The sequence below is a fragment of the Pan paniscus genome, chromosome X (assembly GCF_029289425.2).
Source record: "Pan paniscus chromosome X, NHGRI_mPanPan1-v2.0_pri, whole genome shotgun sequence".
In the NCBI taxonomy this organism is placed as follows: Eukaryota; Metazoa; Chordata; class Mammalia; order Primates; family Hominidae; genus Pan; species Pan paniscus.
The window spans coordinates 34,840,275-34,853,283 of NC_073272.2; the positions used below are offsets into that span (position 1 = coordinate 34,840,275).

Sequence of the window (13,009 nt, forward strand, 5' to 3'; positions counted from 1 at the left end):
AATCGCATAGTTGTATATTCATAAAAATTGCAATGCTCTATACATTGGAAACATAGCACAAGTATTGTAGAAATATATTTGTGAAGAATTCATCGAAGTTGCATGAAGTAGTACATAATAACAATGAGATCGAAGAAATGTATTAGAATGGAAGAATGATCAGAACTCCAAGAGTATATGAAAAGGTGTTAAGTGGTCTCAGTTGGAAAAACAGTGCCATCTGGTAGATTGTGCAAATAGTTAATTCTTATTCTCTTAAAATTGCATGTATTAGATACAATGCAGGCCAGGGTTACATACACTCATTTCAGAGTCAAATAACCTGAGTTCCAACTCCAGTTTCACATCTCATTATCTCTGTGGCCTTGAGTAAGTTACTTAACCTCTCTGTGTCTCATTGTCTCTATTTGTTTCATGGTAATAGTAATAAAGATACTGAATTGTGAAGACTAAATGTGACACATGTATGACATATTAATGCTGAGAAAGAGAAAAAAATAGACAAAACCTATAAATCTTTACTTCCAAATATATTACAACTTCCCGTGGGTCTTCTGTATAAATGACATTATTTCATAAAATAGACACGATTGCTACGTGGCAGCCATGTTAATAATTAGTAGGATTTTTATAGTATTTGTAAATATGCAAAAAATTCAAGTCTTCTCGATTTGAAAGATAAAAACAAAATATGAAATGATATTCACATAAATTATACCTCCTCGTGCTCAAAAGAATGAAGTAAGTTTTTAGTAATAATGGAAATAATGGATATTTCTGTGGTGCATTATAATTTATACAGTGATTTCAAATATCTCATCTTGTTTAAACATGAATATGTGGGTGTAGACTTGTTAGGAGTAAAAATAAGTTACTATTAATTAGTATGCAGACTTGAAATGTGCTTTGGTAGTGTTCATGAGAAAGATGACTTATTTTTGTTGAAGTAATAACCATAGACTAATTATGACAGAATAAATCAAAATAAGGTCAAGATCTCCAGTGTAATTTAGAGGTGAAATTAAATACTTGGATATTGTAGCAGAACTGCTAACTAGATGCCTGTTTCCATACAACTGCCTACTCAATATTACTTTTAAAAGATTCAAATTCTCCCCTGAAAATTTAAAAAAATACATTGTTCACCACATTATCTATTTTTATGGGTTGCAAAATACTTCTTTGCAAACCAAAAGGAAAGCAAACAGCCAAATGTGCACGACACACAACAGCCATTTCCAAATATATTGTTAATGAGATGCTTTAGAAACAGACAAATGGGCAAACACAGGGCCTGGATTATAAAGGGATATTTAAATCACAAGATGTATTTACTCAACTTACACTATGGAGTAAAGGTTAATAAAATGGCATAGTAGATGAGGATAATGCCTCATCCCTTATTTCACTGAGCCATCCCTGAGTTCGCCTATAACTATAGTGAACAGATTCTGTGGATGCTGAAGATTCCTCACCACAAGCATCCACATCTCTCTGTTTCTTTGTGTTAAGGCTTTCTTCAGTTTAGGAGGGCTTGGTAAGCCCATTTGCAGGGCAGTCCAGAAGTGATAGAGATTTAGTTCTCCCAGGGGCAACCCTCAATAAACGAGGGACAGAAGTCTATGGATTAAAAAGGAAAAAAAAAAAACAATGGAACAATTGCTAAGCATGCTCTGTAGGGCTCCTCAATTGTTGCATGGGATATGTAACCCAGAATGGCCCACAGGAGCATCATTATTGTCTGCTCTCTGTAGTGGAATTTGGGCCCACATTTCTTGGCTTGATCATGCACTAGTTATGCAGTGTTAGAAAAGACTCATAGGCCGGGTGCAGTCTCTCATGTCTGTAATCCCAGCACTTTGGGAGGCACAGGTGGACGCAGCATGAGGTCAGGAGTTCAAGACCAGCCTGATCAACGCAGTGAAGCCCCGTCTCTACTAAAAATAAAAAAAATTAGCCGGGCGTGGTGGCGGACACCTGTAATCCCAGCTACTTGGGAGGCTGACGCAGGAGAATCACTTGAACCTGGGAGGCTGAGGTTGCAGTGAGCCAAGATCACACCACTGCACTCCAGCCCCGACAGGAGTGCGAGACTCCATCTCAAAAACAAACAAACAAACAAACAAACAAAAAAAAACACAGAAAGAAAAGACTCATAAGCCACACCAAACCCAAGATTTCCAGTCTGAAAAGAGGAAATAATCGTGGTAAAAAAACTCTTAGTTTCACTTTGATGAGGTATCCTGTAAAGCATCAAAAGTAGTCTTAAGCAAAGACTTAGTACAAAATAAGTGTCAATAGAGATTAGTATTATTATTCCTGACTATATATTTAATTGCATTAGAACTTCTTGAACAAGTTGGTAGTTTACATTATTTGCTCATCGGTTTTTTTTTCTTCCTTCTTTCCACTTGCCATGGTTCACCATGGGTGGATTATACATCCCACTCACTGATGTGGCCTTGGTCATGTGACTTGCCTTGACCAATGGAACACAGTCAGATATGAGAGTGTGTCAATTCTGAGCTAGGGGCTTAAGAATCATAAAGTGTTTTCACTTTTCTTGGTCCTTCCTCCCTTTGTCAGGGGAAGTACACGCCTCAGGTAGCCTCTGTTCCTAAAAGGAGAGATGCATAGAGCTGACCTGTACTCAATACAAAATTGAACCTGACATGTGAATAAGAAATAAATGTTTGTTCTTATAAGTCATTGAGATTTGGATTTGTTTTTTACAGAGCATTAGCCTATAATAAAGCTGACTAATATAGCAGGTAAATAGTAAATGTGGCCCATAGAATAAAATTCAATAATGATGGAATGTATATAACCTCTTCATTTAAAAAAGAGAGGGTCATATTCCATCATTAAATTTAAAATAAGCTGAAGAATGGGTTTTAAATGAAGTATTAAAAGCTTTCCAAAAATTGCCCTTTCAGAATATATTATCTTTCAAATCTTGGTCTTTCTCCTTATCATACCATTCAAAATTTAAACATTAAAACAAGCAGGTTTTTCTCATACATGGCCAAGTATTAGCACAGACAGAAATCAATGTAGAAAACAATTTAAGTGGAAAATAAGTTTTAAGGAAATGCAGTGAGTTATTGTAATAGCAATGGTCAGTACTGAGCCTGCTCATTTCCACCTTGTGCCAAATACTGAAAGCACTTAAAACAGAAATAAAGTTTCGGAGTAATCATTCACTCCCTGTTCACCAAATATGGAAGTCTTAAGCCAGTGTTTATGAAAGATCAAGCCAAAAATTATAAATAGGAATAAAGGCCAAACATGTTTTCAGCACTGACGGGAAATTTTGCAGTCAGTAAAAGAACATTAGAGTCAGTCTTTTAGAAAAGGGTTTGGAAAATTATTACTGAGAATACAAAAGAAATCCTGGGAGCTAATCAAAAGAGGAGACAGTTTTGAGAGTTAATCAGGTGCCAATGCTAATAGATTATCCAAGTGGCAGAGCAAAGAAGGTCCAGAGTCACACAATCAATTTTTATTCAGCTTGAGTTGCTAATACTGATGACAAGTGGTTAACGACTGCTTCTTCCAAGATTCTTAATGAAAGACTTCTCTTTTTTCAGGTTTATTATGCCACTGGATTAAAAAAGGTATTTATTTCTGTACTAAGATCGGTGACAGGACTACATTGAGAACACGTCCCTCAGTGTACATTGCCAATAGATGAGTTTTGTCTATATCTTGATTGACTAATCATTTAATAGATGTGAGTGTAGGTTGGCATGCAAATTAAGTAACTTTTGGCCAGGCGCGGTGGCTCACGCCTGTAATCCTAGCACTTTGGGAGGCCGAGGTGGGCGGATCACAAGATCAGGAGATCGAGACCCTCCTGGCAAACACGGTGAAACCCCGTCTCTACTAAAAATACAAAAAAAAAAAAAAAAAAAAAAGAAACTAGCCGGGCGTGGTGGCGGGCACCTGTAGTCTCAGCTACTTGGGAGGCTGAGACAGGAGAATGGCTGAACCCGGGAGGCGGAGCTTGCAGTGAGCCGAGATCGTGCCACTGCACTCCAGCCTGGGAGACAGAGCGAGACTCCGTCTCAAAAAAAAAAAGCTCTCATACTAGCCTTATTGTTTGCACTTAGGTATCACTGAGTTGAACTTGTAGAGGAAAATATAACAGAATTACAAAAGATTTAGACATTGTAGGAAAAATTTGGATTTTTATTATATAAAACAATAGATTTTTGAGGTTTTAAGGGAATTTTCTGTTTCGAAAAACAGCATTTTAAGTATAGTTTTATTTCATCTTCATAAATTGTAAACTTTATTTTAAATTCTAGTCATTACAAAAGACTTTAAGTCAAATGGCAAATTGCTTTCCTCTATAGCCAATTTAAAATGTTTGAATGGTTATCTATATATACATATGTATTCAGGTTGTGTTCATATACATATTGTTATATATATATATACAAGTTTCATTCATATATAATATATAAAGTCCATATATGCATGTGTATAATTTTATATTCTGATATGAATATAAAATTCATGAATTGTAGCACACTGAAAACATTAGTTTTTGATTAGAGAACATTAAAATGACTGTAAAGTAGAATCTCCAGAATTTCCAAAGTTTGTAAATTGAAGACATTCGAATTTTCTGATTTAAAGATTTGATCATTCCGAGCGCCTACTAAACGAATTATAAAGGGAATGGCTTTCCTGAATTACAGTAATATGGTAGTTTTAGCTTTGAACCTGCCTATCTGGGTTCGAAAGGTAGTTCTGCTACTTATTAACAGTGTGCCTCTGTTTCCTCACCTGTAGAATAATGATAATAATATCGGTGTAGCTTTGTCATGAGCTTTGGATGAATGTTCCCACTTGAACCCTGGCTCTAACACTAACTTGCTCTATGGGCTTCTGTTAATCATTTAATTATGTGGAATATTAATTTCCCTCAACTTTAAAAAATAGAATTTGGAAAAGATAATTTCTATGTGTTCCGCCAGTTCTAAAACTCTATCATCTGCTTCTTTATTCTAGGTTTTTGTTTGTTTATTTGTTTCTGCAGGATGCAGTTTACAATCCTTGTTGGAGTATGCTCTGGAAACATATGGCCTGGATTTAAAGTCCAGTTTTGCTGCTTACTGGCTGAGTTTTCTCAATTTATTTACATAACTTTTCTTTCCTTTAGTTTTCTCATCTGTAAAATAGGTATTAAAATAATAACTATCTCATAGTGTCGTTGTGAGGACTAAATAAGCCATTATCTTTATATGGCATAGAAAGTGTCTGGCCCCAAATGAGTAATCAACATTGTTATTCCTATCCTGAAATCTATGGGCTTTCAATACGACTATGGAATAAACCCCTAAAATTGTGGGCAAAATTTTATGAGTGTGTATATATGAGAGTCCACAGTCATCAACAGATTCTAAAAGGGCTCCATGGTTTGAAAAATGTTGGATGAAAAATATAGACATTATTCTGGCTCTTATGGATATTAATGATCTCTGTTTTACTTTTTTCAGGAACAGTGGCATTAACAGCAATAGACCTGTTTTTATTATTTTTCTTTACTTTGCTTTTTTTTACATGTTTATTTAAGAGATCTGCTCTTCATCTCTGTCACCATTGTACCATTCTTTTTATGGATATACACACAGTAATTGGCATTGAAAGAGGTATAATTATATACACTGCAGCTATGCCAGAGAAAGCCAGGGCTCCTTATCTGGCCTAGGGAATAAATAATGGGTTTTCTTCATATTCTCTTAGATATTTCTCTTCAGCCACCTAGGATTGGGCACTATTTTTTTGTTGTTGTTAGTTGCTTGTGCTTCCATATACACAGATGCAGTTTCTTGTCACCCATTATATTGCAATGCCCTTTCTGAAAAGAGCCCAGCCTTTTTCTGTAATGTACTTTGACAGTAAGTATTGACATAATGTAATACAGTAATTGGAACTCAGAAAGATTTGTTTGCTACCTGACTGCTTAAGACATTTTAATGCCTTAATCGGACACATATTTTTAATGCACATTTTTCTTTAGTTAGAGCAGCCCATGTCATGAAGGAACCACTCAAATGTGGAATTGATGGTTTTCACAGGATATAAAAAACATCATGCCATACAAGGAACAAATCACTCCTTTCTGCATAGATACATTGAATTCACAGCTTGGAAACCAGTATTTTCAAAGCATGGTATGAAAGTGTCTGAGAATAAACTCTCAGCAGAGATCAGTAGAAATAACCAGTAACTGCTAAAAGAGGAACATTATTGATTGGCGAAGTAATCCAAAAAAGAGAAAAGATGTGTGTGAACTTAATACTAAATTTAGACAAGTATTCATTGATTAGGATATCAAAATTCAAGATAAAGAAACATCTTCAGAGATTAAAAGTAGTCTTTCATTATTTCAGTAACCTAGCTGAGGAGTCAAACTAAAACCAATAGATTGTAATTAGTATGATGTTTTAGGATAAAGTTGAATAAAGAGAGAGAGAGAGAGACAGAGAGAGAGATGCATTATTTACCCTGATGTTTATACAATGCCAAGGTCAATTAATTTATAAATTAAATTTATGTTTATTAGCCAAATTTTAGAAACTAGAGAAAAAGTGAGTATTAAAAGCTTTAGGATTTAAAGTTTGATATATTTCCTTTGCATTTTCCTTGCATAACTGTAATTGCATTGCACAAGTAGTTAGACACCTTACTTTCTTCATTTAAAATAACAGGTTTTCCAATGTTGTTAAAACACAATTTAAATATCTAGAAGCATTGTCTTCTTTGTTACCATAAAAATTACCATTCTGCTTTTTTTTGGAACCTTGAAAAATGGTTTCATAATTTTTGCTATAAAAATAGTCTTGCAATTACTATCAATATAGATAAAGCCTCCACCCAAATGTGGGATTATTACCTTAGAAAAGAGTCTCAAAAATTATAATGGATTTAGGTGAAAAATCATCTCCTTAAGTTTTGGTACATATTTTCAAATTACTTCTCAAAAATTCCATATTAAACCACATTCCTACCTGTAATGGATGAAAAGGTCTATAACGTTGCATTGTAACCTACATTGAATACATTAAATAGAAATGTAATTCATATGTAATTCAATGTAATTCACATATAAGTCTGTGTATGTCTATCTAAACATGAATGCATGTGTGTGTGTATATATATACATACATATACATATACACATACATATGTATGTATTTAAAGAATTTAGACTTGGGTCTTAGAATCAGGCTCTCCTTGAATCCTTCAACTGCGAGATATAAATATAAGGGAATGTTGGCAATCATGGTCTGCTACATGAGGAACAGCGGAAGCCAACCTGCAATAAAAAAGATAGTTTAGGGAGAAGGAGATGTGACAGAGAGTCCTGGAAGGTTTTGATTGCATTTTCTGAGGTGTACTGCAATTTGCCCTAACCTGCCTTGAGAAACATTTTAATCCTTAGAATAAACGTATCCTTTGGAATAAATTCCACATTTGATAAAGATAGTTCAAATTTGGTATAAGTTATTTGTAGCCAAGTGTCCTAATTAATACTCAAGTAATAAGTAGTTTACTGCTTAACAGTAGAATTAGTTCTGTTTCATATAATTTTTCCATCTCTCATTCAGATGGGAAGTTGCTCTCCTTCCTCTTGTAAGGTCATGATGCTCTATATCTGCAAACTCAAGGGAGAAAAAGTCTCTTAACTTGAAACTATACAGGAAGAAAAAAAAAACCTTGATGTCATTTCTAGTACTTAATTGGTATTTATCTGCCATAAACACATGAAGCTGTTTTGGTTTGTTCAGTTACCCTTGTCTGCATAGGGCCAGTTAAACCCAAATTGGAATTGTCTCTGGGTTACTATCAGTGATAATAAGAACTTTCAATTCATGCCAATTATAGGAATTCACAAACACAGGGGTGACCAAGGAATCCAGCCAGAACTTTCTGTTTAGTTTCATTAGACTCAGACTTAATGAGAAAAAAAAATCATTAGCACTGAAAAACTTGTAAGTCTTGTTTAGTTTCTTGCTGAAATTTAAATAATACTGATTGTGTCTGTGATGGAAACTGGTAAAGAATAAAATGAATATTTAATTTAGTGAGGTATACAAAACAAAACATGAGAGGGAGCATAGCTATTCCTAAATGGAAAAATAAATTGGTATACTACAATAGGAAGTATGATTTCCTTTTAATATGTTTGTTTTATAGAAGTTACTAATTGCAGAAACCATTTTGATTTAACATCATCAATAAAATCAATGTGTGAACAATATCATTACATTCGAAAGATGACATGTCTAACAAAATGGCACTATCAATATATATGTATTTAAAGACAGTCTCCCTTTAACTTTGCTAGACACCAAAAGTTTAAATGCACAATGCCAAGGGCAGTTAAATGTCAAAATACAAATGTATCTTAATATTTTATTTAAGGCTTCTATTGTTAAAAATAATGCATCTAACATAATAAAGAGGGTATTTGAAATTTCATATTTCAATATCCCCATGGTTTGCCATAGAAGACAAATATAAATACATGCATGAAATTGTGATTTTATTTTCTTGGTTAATTTTTGGTTACAGCTCATCACTTTGCATTAGTGCATACCTCCAAACCTCCAATAAACTCATATGCATCATTATAAGGAGATGAAAAGGATTAAGAAGTAAGTTTAAGTCAGTGCATAGAATATTAAAAGTTCCTTTGCATCTAATATGAATGGAAGTGATTACTATTAATATAAACTCAATAATAAAATAAGCAAATACCTGCTTTTATTTTCTCCTAATTAACAAGTTTAATCCTTTGCACTTAATGTTAGTTGTTTGCCCCGGAGCCCGGCATTGGTAGACATCTCACTGCTCATGGGCCATTCTTGTCACCTTGACTCCCAACTCAACTTTGGGATGGATGTTTCAAACCACCTGCCTCGATGTGTTCAAACTTTGGTGTGAGCATTTTTGAAGGAATGTAATTGAGTATGAATTATGTGACAGTAGATATGTGAATTTTGACTGAAAAGTTTTGTAAAACTTGAGAAATGAACCTTTTGGCTGGGCACGGTGACTCACATCTGTAATCCCAGCACTTTAGGAGCTGAGGTGGGTGAATCACTTGAGGTCAGGAGTTCGAGACCAGCTTGGCCAAAATGGCGAAACCCCGTCTCTACTAAAAAACACAAAAATTAGCCGGGCATGGTGGCATGCACCTGTAATCCCAGCTACTCGCAAGTCTCAGGCAGGAGAATCGCATGAACCCAGGAGGCAGAAGTTGCAGTGAGCCGAGATCGCGTCACTGCACTCCAGCCTGGGTGACAGAGCGAGGCTTTGTCTCAAAAAAGAAAAAAAAAAAGAAAAAAAGAAAAATGGAATTTTTTCTTCAATTTTATAGTAAATTAATAATGAAGAAAACATTTCATTTCTCCGAAGACTATTTTGATTGACACCCGTAGCCTATGGGGGTTTCATATTCCCTCTTTTCTGTTGTTGGAGATATCATGGTTTAAATTTTTAGGAAGTATCTCAATCATTCATAAAAGTGTGAGTATTCTAAGTTACTTCAACGAGATATAAAATTTTGGAGCCCTGCTTCCATGTTTCAACTTCAAAAGTAGAAGTCAGTTCGAACTCCCTGGTGACTGCACTTGAGAATAAACTATCAGTCAACACCACACTCCTTATCTTTTCTTTTTCCTTCCTACTGCCCACCGCACCCCACCCCACCAAACAAACAAACAAAACAAAAAGGCCAGGACAGCAGGTTCTACACTTTTGAATACAATTTTGGACAGTGTGCCAAATCTCAGTTTCAACATCACAAATTAGGTTTCACAAATGGATTCTGAATATACAAAATGCTTTTGAGTCACCTTTTTTCTTCACCTTTAAATTAAAAGCTCTGAAATACAATGAAGTGTTTTCTTCAGCTTTTCATGACTTTTCCCATTGGGTGATTCACAGATAACAGGTCCTCAATACACTTTTATTAAATTCAATTTTTAAAATATCACTTTTCTACTACGGCCTTTCTCTAATAAAAATAAGTATTATTCATTGTTTCCATCTAAAGTAAGGGTAAGTGTAATGATTAACATGTCGAATGTGGATATCCCAAGAGGGTAAAATACTTACGCTTTCCATCATAATCAAGTTCCTCTTCTGCTTAGGATGTAAAAATGCTATATAAGAACGTTGCTCCACCCAATGAGAAAAAGCAGGGTGATCTATAAAAACGTATTATTTTTTGAGCCATTTATATAGCTGTGGCCACAAGGCAACGAGGTGAGCCAAAGTACTTCAATCTCCTCCAAGGAGAGACTGGATACATGAAAGGTTTACCTTTGGCAGAGAACTGGAGGCAGAAGTAGTCATCGTAGGAGCAGGAAAAAGAAAATAGCTCCAATTGTAAGGCATTCTTAAAAGTCAGGTGTGGGCTGGTATGACATTTCAGCATCCTTGGAAATGCAGACCGAAGGAGTCTGCACTCATTCTGGAATTCTTTTCCACAAACTTCTATTGGGAACTTGCAAAAAAGTAAGGGATAGGACAAGAGATAGGAAGAAGCTCCCCTCAGTGACGCACAAACATGAAGTCAAACCCATTTTCCAGACCCTCCTCTTCTAAAAGGCGTAAGATTTAAGGGAAGATACTAAACTGAAGGAAAGATACTAAACTCTACCACCCATGGGACCCGCCTGTTCAGAGGGGTCGGGGAAGGTAGAAGCCACTGAGAGAGGGTCAAGATACCCTCTTTGGAAGAGCAGTATGATAACCTCTTTGGCCCAGGATTCTGCACCAATAAAAACAGAATGATCTGTTACCACTAGGGGAGAGACAGGCATATAAGGCTTGCTGAAAACTGAGGATGGAACAAGAAGATAGAAATCCCTTTAGGACCGCAGGCACTACATTAAGCACGGGATAGCAGCAGCCCATCAGTGGAGGTCTTTGAAGACTGTAGTGTTCTGAAGGTTGCTACAGCAACAGCAAACCCCGCCCCTCCAAACCAGCTGAATACTAACACCACTGACTCAAACCCCATACTAGCAGTATGACAGAAAAAAAGCTATACCTATTTCCAAGATTAAACATATTTACCTCATTCTCTATTTTTCTTCTATACATGACATCTAACATTCACTAAAAAGAAAATGAGACTTGCAAAAAATAAATAAAACTAAGCAAAATACACCCATTATCAAGAAGTAAAGCCATCAACATAACCAGACTAAGAGATAACCTATATGCTTGAACTAACAGACAAGGACTTTAAAATATCTCTGACTGATAAGATAAGGAATAGATTCATCTAGATATTAAAGAAAACATCCAAAACTTTCACAAACAGATGGGATGTTTCAGCACAGTGATGGAATCTGTAAAATGATGCAATGGAATTGCTAAAAATAAGCAATAATCAATTCAAAATGTTAATGTAGCAATTGCAAAATTATTTCTATTATAAAAAATGCTAAATTACAAAGAGAATAACAGTACCTTAAAATGACACGTAATTTAAAATACTACAGATGTTAATATTGGAAAAATTGTTTACCAATGTTCACACCTGAGTACTCAGTCCTTTGATGGAAGGTATGACACTATAATGATTTATTATAAAAACTCCTTAAGTGGCCGCGCAGCCTGCGCATGCGCGCAGGCGACCAAGCCTAAATAGCTACCGCCTCTGCGCGTCGCCCTCCACGGTTACCCCGGCTTTCCGCCCCTCCTTCTCGCGGGGCTCGAGGGACCATGGCCGATCCTCGCGTGAGACAGATCAAGATCAAGACCGGTGTGGTGAAGCGGTTGGTCAAAGAAAAAGTGATGTATGAAAAAGAGGCAAAACAACAAGAAGAAAAGATTGAAAGAATGAGAGCTGAAGATGGTGAAAATTATGACATTAAAAAGCAGGCAGAGATCCTACAAGAATCCCGGATGATGATCCCAGATTGCCAGCGCAGGTTGGAAGCCGCATATTTGGATCTTCAACAGATATTAGAAAGTGAAAAAGACTTGGAAGAAGCTGAGGAATATAAAGAAGCACGTTTAGTACTGGATTCAGTGAAGTTAGAAGCCTGAAACTTTTCTCGTATGGGGTGGTTTTTGCGTTAAATCCTGGGGTCCATTTTACAATCCATTATTTTTGACCACTGCGGTGTGTTCAAGTAGTATGAGAATGTGATTGTTTTTATCTGGTTACATACATATTTCTTTGTCTAATTTAATATGTCAAATAAATGAGTTCATCTAAAAAAAAAACTCCATAAGTGATATGTGGTTTATATTTGTAACTGCCTATATGATATATATTCTTACCCCAACCCCATCCCATCATATAGATGAGAAAATGCTACTTATGTGCTCAGGTTTACACAACTCTTAGATGTCTCTGACTACAAAGTCTTTGTTCTTTTTAATGTACCTCTATGCGTCTCATGCTATAAAATTGAAATAAACTAATCTACTGCTCCAAATGATCAATTTTCCATGGAAAAAAAAGAGAACTTTTGTAATTGTAACAACCTCTGCTATATGACTAAACACTGAGACATGAGGTGGGCTGCCAGGTAAATTGGAAGGCTTCATCTAAAAAATACAAGACTATGAGGCATATTCCCTTCTCAACAGCCTAGGATGATTGGATCTACCGATTCTGTCACATTTTCAATATATAATTCCTGTTCAAACTTTCTATTAATATATCATTTCAAGTTTCATTGATAGTCCTAAAATGCAACACAAAAGACGAGCAGATGATTTCAGCCATTCCAATTTGCAGCCTTTTGTAGAGTGGCATCAATAGATTTTACTGTACTTGCATAAAGCCCTAGTTGTTCTTTTCCTATTCTATCATTTCTGGATCGGCGAATGGGATAAAATGTTCAGGAAAGAAAAAACAAATCTCAACACAAACGTGAATGTCATTGAAAGCTAAAAAAGTAAACAAAGTTAATGATCACACCCGTAAGTGCTACTGATTTTTCATTGAACTCAGAGGAGAAAG

General features: G+C 35.5%; 2 protein-coding genes across 2 annotated transcripts in view; one reads left to right on the top strand and one right to left on the bottom strand.

Moving 5' to 3' along the window:
* DMD (dystrophin) overlaps window positions 1-13,009 on the bottom strand; it is a 2,218,635-nt gene that overhangs the window by 1,910,348 nt on the left and 295,278 nt on the right. The gene's annotated exons all lie outside the window — the stretch shown is intronic.
* LOC100979372 (tubulin-specific chaperone A-like) lies at window positions 11,681-12,258 on the top strand. The gene has a single exon (XM_034949490.3). It carries the CDS (start codon window positions 11,758-11,760, stop codon window positions 12,082-12,084), a length of 327 nt encoding a protein of 108 aa, XP_034805381.1. The 5' UTR covers window positions 11,681-11,757; the 3' UTR covers window positions 12,085-12,258.

What these genes read in the sequence shown, in the direction of transcription:
- LOC100979372 (XM_034949490.3), top strand. Translation starts at nt 11,758, where the DNA reads ATGGCCGATCCTCGCGTGAGACAGATCAAGATCAAGACCGGTGTGGTG.